The sequence below is a fragment of the Lathyrus oleraceus genome, chromosome 5, assembly GCF_024323335.1.
Source record: "Lathyrus oleraceus cultivar Zhongwan6 chromosome 5, CAAS_Psat_ZW6_1.0, whole genome shotgun sequence".
NCBI classification, from domain to species: Eukaryota; Viridiplantae; Streptophyta; class Magnoliopsida; order Fabales; family Fabaceae; genus Lathyrus; species Lathyrus oleraceus.
Window position 1 is genome coordinate 600102376 of NC_066583.1, and position 18204 is coordinate 600120579.

The 18204-nt window shown below is 31.6% G+C and overlaps 1 protein-coding gene across 1 annotated transcript; it reads left to right on the forward strand.

The window, feature by feature from the left end:
* Nucleotides 1-15392: 15392 nt before the first annotated feature.
* On the forward strand, nt 15393-17640 carry LOC127086869 (ethylene-responsive transcription factor ERF054). The gene has a single exon (XM_051027689.1). It carries the CDS (start codon nt 15867-15869, stop codon nt 17205-17207), a length of 1341 nt encoding a protein of 446 aa, XP_050883646.1. The 5' UTR covers nt 15393-15866; the 3' UTR covers nt 17208-17640.
* The last annotated feature ends 564 nt before the right edge of the window (nt 17641-18204 follow it).

Sequence of the window (18204 nt, forward strand, 5' to 3'; positions counted from 1 at the left end):
ATAAATACCTCTACAAAGGATTTTCATGAACACAATCTCTAATGTCCACTCTCACTATGATTATCTAAAACCCATAATTGACTTAGGTGTTGGAGTGTTAACCGTGCAGGTACTCCCCCTCAGAACCATCATGCTAGAGATTAGCAACATTGAATCAAGATCGACAGCGATTAACAATGTTAATTTGAGATTAATGTCTTTGGCTTAAGAATAACTGTGATCACAACCTCCGATCCAAGGTGTCGCATCACAAAACAAGCTATGAAAGAAACTTTTTCATTTTGGTGTAGGCCTAGTTACATTGTGGAATGGTCGTAGTTAAAGGGTATAAAATATGTAGGTTTTATATTTTAGAAGGTTTCAATGTTATTGGTCATTCATCATTAGCTAGTGGGCACTTTCATGACAAGAACAAGTTATGGAATTTGAGGTCATAACATGGTAGATCGCTTGAGGTTGTTCTAGAGAACTTTAATAAGTTTTACATGAGACAAGGGATAAAAACACATTTGACCACTTCTCGTATGGTTTTAGGAGTTGAGTTGCCATGGAGTTTCTTTGACAAAACATACCAAAATAACTTACCTGATTCGAAGGTATCCATTCAGAGGAATATACTTCTAGATACCTATGGATGTTTTGAGTAGGGAAAATGTTAACTACTCTTATTTGAAGGTCATCAAATCTTTGTCGAATACACATATATAGTTATTAAGGCTATGTTTGGATATTATAAAATGAACGGAGCGGAATGGAGTGGAGTAGAATGGAACGGAGCGAAATGGAATGGAGCGGAATGAATATTCTATTCCATTGTTTGTAAATTTTAGAACGGAATAAGGCAAGTTATTCATTCCATCCAAATTGGAAGGGAAGAAATATGGTGGTAAGTGATGGAATGGAATGGAATCCATACCACTCCATTCCACTCCGCTCCATTGAATTTTAAATGATCCAAACAATGGAATATCATTCCACTCCATCTCATTCCGCTCAGCTCCATCTGATTCCATCAATCCAAACAAAGCCTAAAGCTTGATGGTAAGTTGTGAATTGTGTCTTCAACTTATATCCAAGAGGTAGGAAAGGTTATGAGTTGTGTGAAGTGGAACCCGGAGGATCAAATTTTATCATAAACTAATGTATTACTTTCACTGAGTCTTGTAAATGGTGGAAGAGTTAAGACTTGGAGAAGAAGATATTATAAACTATGACTAGTACAATTCAGCTTGAGGTGGAGGTTCTTGCTATAGATACAAGTAGTAGTGATGGAACAATTATAATGACCTATGATCATCATTTAACTCATGAAAAGGTAAGGAGAGAGATTATGTCATTTCATGAATAAAGTTATGCTAGCATTGGTAGTTATTCTTTGAATGTGTATGAACGGTTGCAAAACTCAGCAATATTGACCTTCATGGAGAAATTCAAAAGTAAAGGGAGTCAAAGTTGGTTGAAGAATCATACTTATGGGCTTGTCATACTACTTAATTAGGAAAAATTGGTTGGAAGAAAGTGGACGCAAGTGGCATGACTAGGGCTCAAGCGTGACTGAACTTGATCAAAGTTGTTGAATGAAGATTCAGATCAGGGAGAGAAATAAGGTAGTTGGTGGATAAATTAGCAATACCATTTATTTAAAGTCAAAATGGAGAATTGTAGAAGTGTATCTTAAAACCTCAAGTGATGAAGAGAAGTAAACATGTTTCGAGATTGTTAACAACCAGAACTCTAGAAAAGCAATTGAGAAGTCGATGAAGGCGTCAAAGTCGTAGAGCAAGGGTGCACGGGGACGCTGACCTAGGGCAGTGTGGCAGTGGTGGCAGGAGTGAAGTGGACGGTGGTCGACGATTTTTAGATGGGGGTTGGTTCTAATGGTTTGCAGGTATCAGACTTGGTCGTTTCGATTTGGAGATTTGTTCATTCATAGGTCGTGTTTTTGGGATCGTTATGGATATGTTGGTTTCAATAATTCTTAATATGTATTTCTATCACTATTGTTAGTAGGTCTTGAATAAAGCCACGGGGAAGAGGTGGTAATCATAGTAGGGAAACTTAATGATTTAAATGGTAAAAATCATTTTGAGTTCTTAAAATTTGGAGACACTATTGGAGATATCTAAGGGGTTTAGAAAACACTTCTAAATACATTAGGTTTGTGTAATTCATATATAGAGAATCGAAGATATTGAGAAACACTTGGGTATAAAATATGTTTGTTCAATTTTGTTCAAGTGATTATTTTCTTGTAACTCTTTTATAATATCTTGTAATAATTCTTGGAAATATACCAAAACAAAAAGCTCCTCTCTTCCATAAAATAAATATATTTGATTGACCTAGATACACTTTTTTTTTCGCTATCCTCTTTCATCTTCCTCGTGCTTGATGTAAATTTGATTACATCAATGATAGATTATTTTATTTCTTAAAACCATTTATTTTAATCATCATTATTTTTTTGTTACACACATATTTCCTATCAATATCAATGAAATTAATATTACTTAAATCTCATCGATGTGATTAAACCATTTTATTTCACATGAGTTTGCCTCATGTTGGTCTCATTTAATATTTATTACTTTTACTTCTAAAAGAGGTAGTATTATTTAGTTAAATTAATCAATTATATTAACTATTAATTCTAAATGACTAAAGTGAACAAATTATATATATTTGAATTCTAATATATATATATATATATATATATATATATATATATATATATATATATATATATATATATATATATATATATATATATATATATATATATATATATATTAGAATTCAAATTCTAATGATGATGTAGATCTTAATAATACTATCAATTGAGTTAGAATTTGCGAACATATCAACCATAAATTTTATTATTATTTTTCATTCTAACCCTTTAATTTTTTAACAAATATGAAATCAAGTCTATTTATTCTAAACGGTAACCTCCAGCAAACAATTAAATTAAGAAAATAAAAAGTCTAATTAAATTTAAAAAGTTTTTAGTAGCACACGAAAAAAAACCAACCAATTTTTGCTAATACATGAATTAGATATTTAACTATAAAAAACGATAGCGATGATTTTCAAAAACATAGAAAGGAGAAATTATATATTTATTATATAAAAAATTCTATATTTATTATTTTTAATAAATAATTTATTTATTTAAAGATACTTTTATCACATTCGTTATCAAGAGTTCCAACTAAAAATCACTTTTTAAATTCAATGCCGCGGTTTGAAAAGGAAGGCGTGAAGCACCATTACATTGTTGTTGGAGGGCCATGGTGGTGCCGTCATTGTGAAGCAGACAACAGAAAAAATATCTAGTGAGTGATGATACCACCAATCCCTGAACAACACATCATGTTATACAGATAGCGAAACAGTTAAATAACTGTTTTTCTTCCAACCTACTCACATTCAAGCTCTCTAGTTTTGACATATGTAAAGCTAAAAGACAAACAACATAAATATCTCCCAAACTTAGTGACCCAAATTCGATCGTAGGCGGTTAGGATCAAACAAAGGTGTCTCAGTGATTTTCATCCCTCAAAATAAATACATTTTTAATTTTTTTAAATAAAAAAAGTCACCTAGTTATGTGTTTAAATCCATAGAAGTCAGAAGAAATAATACAAATTGACCCTAATAAAAAAAACTCGGCAATTAATTAAAAAAAAATTGAGTTCATTTTCTCATTTTTGTTTCAGAGAGAGATATAAGAAGGTCATTGTGTCAGATTCAAAGGGAAAGTTGGTGGTTGTGGTTGTCATTGAAGATGGCGATGACGCGGTGCAATAGTTGACACGTGAAAAATAAAGATTCAACAATGAAAAATTAAAAGACAGATAAATACGTAAAAACGTATTGAGGACTTAAAAAATAAATTTGTATACCAAAACATTTGTACGTCTTTTTTTATTATCTATTGAATCGTGATAACTTCAAAAATAATATTAATGTTTCTATAAAAAAAGCATAATATCAAAATAAAAATAATAAATTTTAAAGAATTATATAAAATAAATCATGTGTCATTCAAAATATAAAATAAAATTAATGAATTAAGATTTTATGAAGTTATAAAATTAAAATGTAAAAATATGTTAACTTAAGGATTCATAATGAATTCTAAAAAATTGTATTAAAAAAATTGTCATTAAAAATATAATGTAAATTTAATGCATTTTGTAAAATTGAATTATAAAAACAAACTATAAAATTGAAATTCAATTTTGTAAAATAATAAAAATAAATAGTAAAATTGCATGCTAGTAAGGGTCGAACCCATAAGAGTGTCTTTGGATGAGTTAATTGAGAATTTTTTAAAAATTTAAAATTCTAAGTAATTTTAAATTATTCTTATTGAGAATGTATCAAGTGTGAGTAATAGTCTCATATTGATTGAAAATATGGAGACTAGAGCATTTATAAGTGAGAGAACTCCCCCACCTATCACCTTAAGATTTTAGGTGAATATGTGTTGTGTCTCTCACAAAAATGTTGCTCTAAAAGAAGAAGTTCAACAATTTTCAATGCTCCATACTGGAAACTCCTCCAACAAATGGTATCAGAGCCTTTGGTTCGAAAAAGGGATCGACTTATTTGTATCGAAAGTTAACAACGTCACAAGGATGGTGAGTAAGAAACATTTTGTTGAAAAGTGTAATGTATCAAGTGTGAGTAGTGTGGGTAATAGTCTCACAACTCACTCACCTATCACCTTAAGATTATTGGTGAATATGTGGTGTGTCTCTCACAAAAATGTTATTCTAAAAGAAGTCTTACAATGATCAATGCTCCATACTAAAAACTCCCTCAATAACTCTATTGAAATTCATTCACTTTTAAGTTCTTTTGTTTGGATGGGGTACTAAAATGATTAATTGGAGATCATTTTCATCAAATTTAAAATATAAAAAATAGGAAATAATTTGCAATTTTTGAAAAATTTAAGAGACTAATTTGTAAAATTTGAAAATTGTTAAGGATTTATTTGCAATTTTTAAAAATTTTGATAATGAATTTGAATTTTTCATAAAATATGAGGATTATTTTGCAAAATTTGAAAAATTAATAATAAATAATTCAAAAATCAATTTGAAATTCTTGGATTATTTTAAATTTCTTAAATTTAACATGAATAAAATACTCTATAAATTTACATCATGTTAACAATTATTTATATTTTTTATACAAACAATAAATTTTGATCAAATCATTTCAAATTTCTTCAAAGAAAACTTATCTTCCCTCGTTAAAATGTTGCATTCAAACACATCCTAAGACAGTTACTTTACCACACGGTTGTACAACCTTAGTTGATATAATTTTAATAAATAGTATTCATATTATTATTAATTATTATAATATTTTAATCTTAATTTTAATTTTGAGGCCCTGGACCGTGCCCCTAGATGTCCTAGCCCAAGGACGGCCTTGTTTAAATCACGTTGTCTTGTGGTAAATAATCTCATAATAATTATCACATTTGTAAAAAATTATTTTAAAAATATCGTTATTTTTATATTGTTATGTAATTTTAATTGTCCATTTTTAAATTGTATTAGTATCATTTAGATAATAATATGTGCATCACACGTAAATTATGATATTAGTTTCAGTTTTATGATAATAAAAATTCACTAATAGTTAATATGGTAAATGGATAAAATTATTATGTTTTTTTAGAAAAATATGATATACATTTGATGAATCCATATTAAATGATAGTGGAATATTTTTTATTGATATTATCTAAATTTTGCTTTTTTTTTCTTGAAATTTGGGAGTATTATGCTTGGCTAAGTTGTAAAAAGTTGATTCATGCTTCAAAATATCATATTAAATTTCCATTGTATCCCATGTATTTTTCTGGACACCACCATTTTATTTACTGTTTTTATTTATAGATTTATCTCAATTTCATTTGCTTTATAAACAAGTTTTAAAAACTGTAAGTGTTTGTAGAATTTTTTGTAATAGTTTTTTCAAATAAAAAAGAATTGTAATAAATAAAAGAAAGATTATTACATAAAAACCATTTCATAACAATTGAAAAATGAATACTATCACGGCTGAACAATCATTGTCAGACAAGTGATGGTTGTAAGGATGATGATTTTCATCACAGTCGTGCGGCCGTGATTATAAGTTATGTAGCACGCTATATATCACAACAGTTACTTCAAACTAGGGATGTCAATTTGACTCATCCCTAGTGGATACCAACAAAAATACCCACAACAGGTAAGGTAAAAACCCGCATACATGGGTACGGGCATGAACTCGAGTAAATTACTCACTTAAATAAGCGGGGATTGACACCTTAGTACCCAACCCGCCTCATACCCGCATAATATATATATATATATATATATATATATATATATATATATATATATATATATATATATATATATATATATATATTAATTTATATTATTATATAAAAATAAATGTGTGTCAATTTTTAAAAATATATCAATTTTAAACTACTACATGTTTAGTATAAGTGATCATTTATTTCATAATTCAACAGTAAATTTTTTTTAATGTTGTTAAAAACTTAAAATAATATGATATTTTATACTTGACATATTTATTTTTATTAGAAATGCGGGTAACGGGTACGGGTACGGGTACGGGTATGGAGACTTACATATTCAAAGGGTACTGACACGGGTGTCGATATTGGTAACCAATCGGGTATGGACTCGGGTACGAGGATTTTTTCGAATTGCGGATATGGAGACGGATACTATAATACCCTACCCAAACTCTGCCAATTGTCATCCCTTTCAAACAACCGTTATAATATTCTTTAATGCATAACATTTAACTATTATTCTAAGCAACTGTTATGATATATACACCGAGTTTATTATAGAATATGTTGAATGCTTATTTCGACAATGTTCACTAAACATATAATCTTTCAATATGATCTAGAACATTATAATATGACAAATAAAGTTATATTAGAAAAACAAATTATACATTCAATGCTAAACAAGAATTCTTCAACTCCTTATCCGTATTTTGCTCTTTAACGGTTATAACTTGATTTAATGCTCACAGTTCTTCATATTAGATTTAATTATTAGATTTAATTCATATTTAAGTTTGTTAGATATTAGATTTAAATATTAGATTTGATTCATATTTAAGTTTGTTAGATATTAGATTTAAATATTAGATTTGATTCATATTTAAGTTTGTTAGAGGCTTATAAATAGGGTGTCAATCATTGTAACTTTTAATCATGTTTTGTAGCCGTCATTCTTAATAGAATATTCATCTTTATTCTACCTTTGCACCAACAATTGGTATCTAGAGCTCCGGTTCAGATTCATTGGGAAACACGGGAAACACGAGTGAACGTGAGGTCTTGTGTGTTTGATTTTGATTCTTAGATTCGTGTTGAATCTTGAACAAAATCTGATCAGAATTTTAATTCTGTGGGTTGGGAAACACTGTGTGAGAAATCTGAGTGTATTGTGCAAGGTAGAAAGATGAACGGAAACGGCAACATGAACACCAAACTTCCAGTATTTGACGGTAAAAACTGGAATCGTTGGATGATCCAAATGCGTGTACTGTTCGGTGCTCAAGATGTTCTAGATCTTGTCACTGATGGTTATGTTCCGGTAGCAGCAGATGCGACGGATGAACAGAAAAACACGCAGAAGGAAGTAAGGAAGAAGGATCAGAAAGCATTGTTCTTCATTCATCAATGTGTTGATGTAAATGTGTTTGAGAAGATTGCAGATTCAACGACAGCAAAGGCTGCGTGGGACACACTGGTTAGATGTTATGGTGGTGACGCATCAGTGAAGAAGGTGAAGCTTCAGTCCTTGAGAAAGCAATATGAGAATCTCAACATGAAGAATAATGAGAAAGTTTCTGAATACATCTCCAGAGTGATTCTGATCACTAATGAGATGAAAGCGTGTGGAGAAACTCTTTCTGAAGAAACAATCATGGAGAAGGTATTGAGATCCCTTACCTCTCAATTTGATTACATTGTGGTAGCAATAGAACATTCCAAGGATCTGAGCACAATGAGAATTGAAGAGCTGCAGAGCAGTCTAGAAGCGCAAGAGTTGCGTTTGACTGAAAGAACTTCTGAAAGGGAAGTAGAGCAGCAGGCTCTGAAAGCAACTTCTGATAGGAGGTATCAGAAGCAGTCAGAAGCCAGGAGAAGATCTGATGGTGGTCAGAAGTCAGAAAGCTCAACCTCTGATAGACAAAAGAATGCTCAGAAGGGAAAAGAGAAGTATGACAAGAAGAAAATCCAATGTTACTGCTGTAAGAAGTTTGGTCATTTTGCTAGAGACTGTTGGTCAAACAAGGAGAGAAAATCAGAAGAAGCAAATATAGCCAGAAGTTCTGATGACGAATCTGTGCTATTGATGGCCTCTGAATCTGATAATATGGATCTGATAGACTGGTGGTATATGGACACTGGCTGTTCAAATCATCTTACTGGAAACAAGAAATGGCTGGTTGACTTTGACTCTGAAAAGAGGACAAAGATCAGATGTGCTGATGACAAATATCTTAATGCAGAAGGTATGGGAAATGTCAGAGTGACTCTGAACAATGGGAAAACAGCATTGATTCAGAACGTGTGGTATGTACCTGGCATCAGAAGCAATCTGATGAGTGTGGGACAATTAATTGAGAAAGGTTTTTCAGTTACCATGAAGGACAATCTTCTGAAGCTGTATGACTGCAATCAGAAGTTGATTATGGAGTCAGAACAGGGAAGGAATAGAACATTCAAGGTGAATGTCAGAACTGCAGACTCAGAATGTCTTAGTGCAACAAGTGCTGAGAAGGAGAGTGAGCTGTGGCACAGAAGATTTGGTCATTTGAATTTCAGAAGCTTAAAACATCTGAATTCAAAGAAGTTGGTACATGGAATTCCTGCAATTAAGAAGCCTGAAAAGTCATGCAAAGTTTGCATGGAAGGAAAACAACCACGATTGCCATTTGCGTCAGAAACTGCTCCAAGAGCAAAACATGCCTTGGGAGTTGTACATTCTGATGTGTGTGGTCCATTTCCAGTAGCATCGATTGGAGGGAATAAATACTTTGTGTTATTTGTTGATGAATTCACAAGAATGACATGGGTATCCCTTATTAAGTTTAAACACGAGGTGTTTGATGAATTCAAGAAGTTCAGAATGAAGGCTGAGAATCAGAGTGGTCAGAAGTTGAAGATTCTTAGAACTGACGGTGGAGGTGAGTATAACTCCAAAGAGTTCCAGAAGTTCTGTGAGGAGAATGGAATTGAGCATGAGGTTACTGCTCCTTATACCCCTCAACACAATGGTCTTGCTGAAAGAAGAAACCGCACTTTGCTTGATATGGTGAGAAGCATGCTAAAGGAGAAGAAGCTTCCTCAGAAGCTCTGGGGAGAAGCTGTTGCCACTGCAACGTATGTACTCAACCGATGTCCTACGAAGAAGTTGAAGGAAATAGTTCCAATACAGAAGTGGACTGGAGATAAGCAAAGTGTTAGTCATCTGAAGGTGTTTGGTTCTGTTTGCTATAAACATGTTCCAGAAGCCAGAAGACAGAAGCTGGATGATAGAAGCAAAGTGATGATTCTGATAGGGTACCACAGTACAGGTGCATACAGGCTCTATTGTCCAGAAACCAATAAAATTGAATTCAGTAGAGATGTGATTGTGAAGGAATCAGAAGTTTGGAATTGGGATAAGTCTCAATCTGATTCTGATGTTAGAACCTCTGAAGAAAGGTCAGAGTTTAGAATTTCTGAGGTTGGAGTAAACTCTGACGTTGATTCTGACTCTGATAGTGATCCAGAATCTGATAGTGATCCAGACTCTGATGTTCCAGACTCTGATGTTTCAGACTCTGATGATCCAGACTCTGATGACCCAGACTCTGATGGTAATCCAGATTCTGGTGGCAATTCAGACTTTGGAAATATGCCAGAACCTTCAGATGGTCAAAGCTCTGGAGGAAGTCAACCATCTGAAGGTAGAAACTCTGAAGTGGAAGACTCTGAACAAGTTCAGAGACCACAAAGAGTCAGAAACATCCCGAGAAGATATGTAGAATTTGACATGCTGCAAGACACTGAAGTAGACTCTGAAGGAGAAGTTATTCAGTGTGCCATGTTAGTAGACTCTGAACCCATAAGTACAGAAGAGGCTCTTAAGCAGAAGCTCTGGCTGAAGGCCATGAAAGAAGAACTTGATGCTATAGAGAGAAACAAGACTTGGAAGCTGACAGAACTTCCAAAAGACAAGAAAGCCATCAGCGTCAGATGGGTTTTCAAGCAGAAGTTAAAGCCAGATGGTTCAATTGGCAAACATAAAGCAAGGTTGGTAGCCAGAGGATTTCTACAGAAACCTGGGCTGGATTACTCTGAAGTGTTTGCACCTGTAGCAAGACATGAAACAATCAGAATGGTGATTGCAATAGCTGCTAACAGGAATTGGCCTCTGATGCATTTAGATGTAAAATCTGCATTTCTGAACGGTCCATTAGAAGAAGAAGTTTACGTGTCACAACCTCCTGGATTTGTGAAAAAGAATCAGGAAGGGATGGTGTACAGATTATACAAAGCTCTATATGGATTGAAACAAGCGCCCAGAGCTTGGAATCTGAAGATTGATTCATTTTTCAAGAGGCAAGGCTTTCAGAAATGTGAGATGGAGTACGGTGTCTATGTTCAGCATACTTCTGAAGGAAATATGACTCTGGTATGTTTATATGTTGATGATATACTGCTGACTGGAAGTTCTGAACAGGAGATAGCCAAGTTCAAGAAAGTTCTGATGAATGAATTCGAAATGACTGATCTAGGCAAAATGACATACTTTCTAGGGATGGAGTTCAGATACTCTGAGAAAGGTATTATTTTGCATCAGCTCAAGTATGAATTAGAACTTCTGAAGAGATTTGATCTGAAGAATTGTAAGATTGCTGTTACTGCATGCCAAGCTGTGTGGATTCTGAATCTATTGCAGGATCTGAAGATTAAAGTAAACAAACCTCTGAAGCTGATGATTGACAACAAGTCTGCAATCAATCTTGCCAGAAACCCAGTGTTGCATGGGAGAAGCAAGCACATTGAGACCAAGTATCATTTTCTGAGACATCAAGTTCAGAGGGGAGTGTTAGAAGTTGTACACTGCAGCACTCAGAAGTAGTTGGCAGATGTTCTGACGAAAGCTATCAAGACTGATCAATTTCTCAGATTAAGGGATGGAATTGGTGTTACAAGTTTTGATGGAATATGAATTAAGGGATGGTATTAGATTTAATTATTAGATTTAATTCATATTTAAGTTTGTTAGATATTAGATTTAAATATTAGATTTGAATCATATTTAAGTTTGTTAGATATTAGATTTAAATATTAGATTTGATTCATATTTAAGTTTGTTAGAGGCTTATAAATAGGGTGTCAATCATTGTAACTTTTAATCATGTTTTGTAGCCGTCATTCTTAATAGAATATTCATCTTTTATTCTACCTTTGCACCAACACTTCAACCTCCCCTTCCTTCACCTCTAGTTCATTTTTTACAGAATATTATTTACTTTGTAAACAAAATTTGAGGTGGAGAAATGGACGGTTGAAGAACTAGAAGCATTAAACCAATTTCTAACGGTTAAAGAACGAAATACAGATAACAGACGGAAGAATTCTTATCTAAAATTGAACGTATAACTTATTTTCTAATATAACTTTCTTTATCATATTACAATTTTCAATTGCAATCTAAAAAATTATATATTCGGTAAAGCAAACCTTAAACAACATACAAGATACAAAAAACAACTCTTATTAAAAACAACTAAATCATAAACATATAGCATAAACTACATACAATATACAACTTTTATTAATAACAATAATAACATATCAACTCATAGAATGTTTCAGAAACGTATCTGCCACAGAATGACATCCACAATGAAAGAAGGATGAAGCTGAAGTGAGAACTACAAACTTGTGTTAATTTTAAATGGATGTCATTCTGAGTCTTTCAAAAACAAGTTTGCAACGTTTACTTTAACTTCATCCTCATTAATTTTTGCATTCACCATCCTTACCTACAAGTCAAAACAAACAGAAAGTTCAAGCATTATAAAATAAACTGTTGCAACGGTCAATGCTAAACAAGAATTCTTCAACTCCTAATGCTAAACAAGAATTCTTCAACTCCTTATCCGTATTTTGCTCTTTAACGGTTAGAACTTGATTTAATGCTCACAGTTCTTCAACCTCCCCTTCCTTCACCTCTAGTTCATTTTACAGAATATTATTTACTTTGTAAACAAAATTTGAGGTGGAGAAATGGACGGTTGAAGAACTAGAAGCATTAAACCAATATCTAACGGTTAAAGAACGAAATACAAATAACAAACTGCAGAATTCTTATCTAAAATTGAACGTATAACTTATTTTCTAATATGACTTTCTTTATCATATTATAATTTTCACTTGCAATCTGAAAAATTATATATTCGGTAAGGGGTTTGAAAAACCCTCAAATCACATAAGATATGATAAACTCATCTTTTAACAAACATTAACAACAATATTCATCAACAACAAACCATAAACAACACACAAGATACAACAAACAGCTCTTATTAAAAACAACTAAATCATCAGCACATAGCATAAACTACATACAATATACAACTTTTATTAATAACAATAATAACATATCAACTCATAGAATATTTCAGAAACGTATCTGTCACATAATGACATCCATAATGAAAGAAGGATGAAGCTGAAGTGAGAGCTACAAACTTGTGTTAATTTTAAATGGATGTCATTCTGAGTCTTTCAAAAACAAGTTTGCAGCGTTTACTTTAACTTCATCCTCATTAATTTTTGCATTCACCATCCTTACCTACAAGTCAAAACAAACAGAAAGTTCAAGCATTATAAAATAAACTGTTGCAACGGTCAATGCTAAACAAGAATTCTTCAACTCCTAATGCTAAACAAGAATTCTTCAACTCCTTATCCGTATTTTGCTCTTTAACGGTTAGAACTTGATTTAATGCTCACAGTTCTTCAACCTCCCCTTCCTTCACCTCTAGTTCATTTTACAGAATATTATTTACTTTGTAAACAAAATTTGAGGTGGAGAAATGGACGGTTGAAGAACTAGAAGCATTAAACCAATATCTAACGGTTAAAGAACGAAATACAAATAACAAACTGCAAAATTCTTATCTAAAATTGAACGTATAACTTATTTTCTAATATGACTTTCTTTATCATATTATAATTTTCACTTGCAATCTGAAAAATTATATATTCGGTAAGGGGTTTGAAAAACCCTCAAATCACATAAGATATGATAAACTCATCTTTTAACAAACATTAACAACAATATTCATCAACAACAAACCATAAACAACACACAAGATACAACAAACAGCTCTTATTAAAAACAACTAAATCATCAGCACATAGCATAAACTACATACAATATACAACTTTTATTAATAACAATAATAACATATCAACTCATAGAATATTTCAGAAACGTATCTGTCACAGAATGACATCCACAATGAAAGAAGGATGGAGCTGAAGTGAGAGCTACAAACTTGTGTTAATTTTAAATGGATGTCATTTTGAGTCTTTCACAAACAAGTTTGCAGCGTTTACTTTAACTTCATCTCATTAATTTTTGCATTCACCATCCTTACCTATAAGTCAAAACAAATAAAAAGTTCAAGCATTATAAAATAAACTATTGCAACGTAAACAATAATACATAAACATATTTTGAAACATACACTATTGTGAAGACGAACCTGCAAGGCAGTCATTTGTTAAAATTTGATGCAACAAAGATAACCCTTCAAAGAAGATGAGTTTGCTGCATAAGCTTGAGGTTTCTATATGAGAGAGACGAGTGACAAAGATGTTAGGATTTTATTTTGAGAGAGACGAGTGAAAGAGATGTTAGGGTTTTATTTTGAGAGACGATTGTTATGTACTGAAGCGAGAGATAATTTTGCTTATATATAGATATGTAACACATTTCGCCACAGTTGATAATATGAACCGTGATGAAATGATTGCATCTTACATCACGGTTGATTATAAAAACCGTGGTAATATACAAGTTCAAGCTCATTATATCACGATAAATAAAATATTGTTGATGTTGAGATTCAAATCATTTTACTCTATATACATTTCACTAATGTCTTATAGTAAATAAAAAAATATATATCTAAAAAAATTAGGATAATGCTAATTTATGCCCCAAGGACACAAGTTAAAAAACCCACAAATAAAAAAAATTTATTGAAAAAAACAATAGAATCATTAATTATGAACTTGTATTAAATTCATTACACAATTTCCAAGATTTTTTTTACTTTATTTATTTCTTAACTTGTGCCTCAAGGCACAAATTAGCATTACCCAAAAAATTATTACCATAATTAACGGGAATACCGTATTAAAAATGTAATAATTGTGGTATAAAAAAGAGAAATTATGAAATGTTTTACAAAATTGTCTTTCATTAATAATATTGAAAAGATAAATTGATATATTTAAAAGAAAAAAATAATAAATATTTAAGAGTATAATAGAAATATTGGTATTATAAAATGACTTATACTGTTCTAGAAAATATTTTTAGAAAACGACTTATAATAAAAAACGGAGATAGTATTACCAAAGATTTATTTTATAATAATAAAATTACATATAACTTAACAACTAATAAATATAAACTTTGGATAAAAGATTTTGGACACAATAAGTTTGGAAACTTGCTTATCAAAATGAAGGAATTAAATTTGTATGCACTTCTTGAGAAATACACGAGGTGTATTAGAATTGAAGTGTATTAAAATTTTAAAGAATATGATGAGTCCGAGCTCAATTCATTTAAATTTTGTTTAATATTAATAATAATAATAATAATAATAATAATAATAATAATAATAATAATAATAATAATAAATAATAATAATAATAATAATAATAATAATAATAATAATATTAATAATAATAATATTAATAATAATAATAATAATAATAATAATAATAATAATAATATTAATAATAATAAAAAAGAAAAATAAGACTTTTTAAAAATTTATAAGTTTTAGAACAAAATTGAAATTGACACCTTAATATATGATTGAGTATAATGACTTATTCAAAACAATTCTTTTGAAGTACAAAATTAATCACATTATAAACTTTTAGTATTTATTAAAAAGAAAGAGATTGGTATTGAAGCAAAGGCAGAACCGTGTGGGCTCCATTCAGCCACCCATTGAAGAAACTTCTACACATTGTCTCTAATTCTTTGCTTCTTTAATCACTAAACCCAAAAAAAATTTGAAATTTAACTTTTAAACCCTTTCCCTTTCAATTTCTTCATATATAAATCACTCTCTCATCCCATTTCTCATTTCTCACAATCAAATTCTCCTAGGCTTTCACCACACAAGAGTATCATATACCTCACAAATTCACACTGCATAATTCAAAGCATTGATTATCCATTGGATTCTCATTCCCGCTCGCTCTCTCCCTTTTCGTTTTGTTAGGATTTCTTTTTCTTCAAATGGGTAGCTTAAAATTTAAGTGCTTTTTCATCCGATTCTGTTTTTTGATTTTATCGGATAAATAAGCTGTTTTGAACAAACCCTGATTAAAAATTTGGTCTTTCTTTTATACTCTGACCAAATCTCAATCTGGGTCATTAAATTACTTCACTTTGATTTGATTTGATTTGAAAAGTTGATTTTTTTTTTCTATTTCAAAAAATCACTTTTTTTTCTGTGTTTGAGAGAGCGAGCGGAAGAAAATGGCTAAGAACAGTGGAAAATTCAACAGGGATTTCGGTGATGAATCTCACAATCACAACAAGTTTACACAAATGGGTGAAAGCCAAGTTAATTGGGAGATTGAAAAGGGAAAAAGTGTTGAATTAAGCGCTTCTCAAAAGCATCACTGGAAGCCCGTTTTTGATGAAGCTTCCGTTTCACATAATAGACCTTTCAAGAAAAGCAAAAGCCCTGAACGTGTAAATCAAAATCAAAATCAAAACCAGTTTTCACCTTTCTCTATTCCTTCTTCAGCTTCTTCTTCTTCTTCAAGACTTGTTTTTCCCTTTGCTTTTGATAACAACTCTCAACAATTTGGAACCAACAACAGTTTACCTTTTCACCCTCCACCACAACAACCTATTCAAACAACACAAAACCAACAACAGCAGCAACAAATGATATCTTTTGGGTCACAGACACAAGTACAGAACAATATTGTTTCGAGTCCGCCGCCGATTTTGTCCCAACAACATCATCAACAGCTTCTTCAGTATTGGAGTGATGCATTGAATCTTAGTCCAAGAGGAAGAATGTTGATGATGATGAACAACAATAACAATAGGTACTTGGGAGGGCAATATGGTAATAATAATAATAACAATGGAGCAATGTTTAGGCCTCAAGCTCAACCTATAAGCACAACAAAACTCTATAGAGGAGTTAGACAACGCCATTGGGGAAAATGGGTTGCCGAAATTCGTCTACCGCGAAATCGAACTCGTCTTTGGTTAGGCACATTTGATACTGCAGAAGATGCTGCTTTAGCCTATGATCGCGAAGCATTCAAGTTAAGAGGAGAGAATGCACGACTCAATTTCCCTGAACTTTTTCTCAACAAAGATAAAGATAAAGATAAAGAAAAAGAAAAAGAAGAAGAAGCAGATTCATCGCCACCTCCAACAACATCAACAACAACAGATTCATCTGTTTCTTGTCCTTCAAGTAACACCGTTACGAAGCAGCCTGAACCTCCGTTGTCGACGCAGACACTTCCAATGGAGGAGTCTAATGAGAATGACTCCGGAATTGAATCGAGTGACGCGAGTCACGTGACGGTGAGTGAAGGAGTTTCAGTTTCACAGTCACAGGAATTGGTTTGGAGTGAAATGTCAGCATGGTTTAATGCCATCCCAGCTGGTTGGGGACCAGGCAGTCCTGTTTGGGATGATTTGGATACAAACAACAATCTTAATCTTTTTTCGCAGTCTCAAATTCCATTTTCCAATCTCAACCAACAATCAGAATTCAATGATTTTGATCCTCAGATGGGGTCAAGTTCTTTCATTAGGCCTTTCTACTGGAACAACGATCAGAATTAGTCTTGAAGTTTTCTTTCGTCTCCACAATCATCGGTTGCTGATATTTTTACCTGACAACCTTTGAGCTTTCAATAAAGACCATCTATGAAGTTGTGGTGGATTCATTTCCTTCCATTAGGCTCAATGCATTTGTGAGCTTTTCAGCTTCTGGGTCATATATATACTTTATAGTGTTGTTACCTTTGTTCATTTAACCTTTTACTAGTCTTAACTCTAAGTAGCATAATTATTAGCATAAGTAGGGAAGAAGGAAACAGTTTTGTGATTTCCTTCTTCATTCCATCCGTTATGAGCTATGTTTTTGAGCTTCAAGGATGGATTTTTATATATTACAGCATTTGTACTTTGTGAAGTTTGTTTCTACTGATATCATGCTATAATTATGCTTCATTTTCTAGTTTATGTTATGGCATATTGGTTTTTCCACCATTCACTTTTTGATTGCATAGTCCAATTAGATATTTATAGGAGTATTGTATATATGACTTAAAATATAAGTCAAATGAAAAAAGTATGATAGAGCTAGTCGCTAACCTAATACTAAGCCTTTTATGTGTGTCACCGTCTTTGGGTAGAAGTAGCACTAGGAATCTATTGTTCCAATAAGTTTGAACACGCAATGTTGTTTTAAGTTAGTAGCCTATTAACCTCATTAGACTAGACAGATAAGATATTGATGGAAGAATTAGATTGTTGTGCTATCTATCTTTCTTTCATGTATGAAAGAAAACGATTATTCTTTTAATAAAATGTATCCAAATTATTTTACTTTTAAAATTTTTCAAATCAATATGAATATTCAAATATAAACAGATATTTATAATAATAATTTGATTTAAATATTGGATACAAATTCCATTATATATTAAAAAAATCTTCTGTGTCTTTTCATGTTTATCCTATACAAATTATAAATTAATTTTATATTTTAAATTCTTTTAAAGTTAATCTTTTTTAATTTTATAAAGAAAATTATTTTAGAAAAAAATTCAGATTT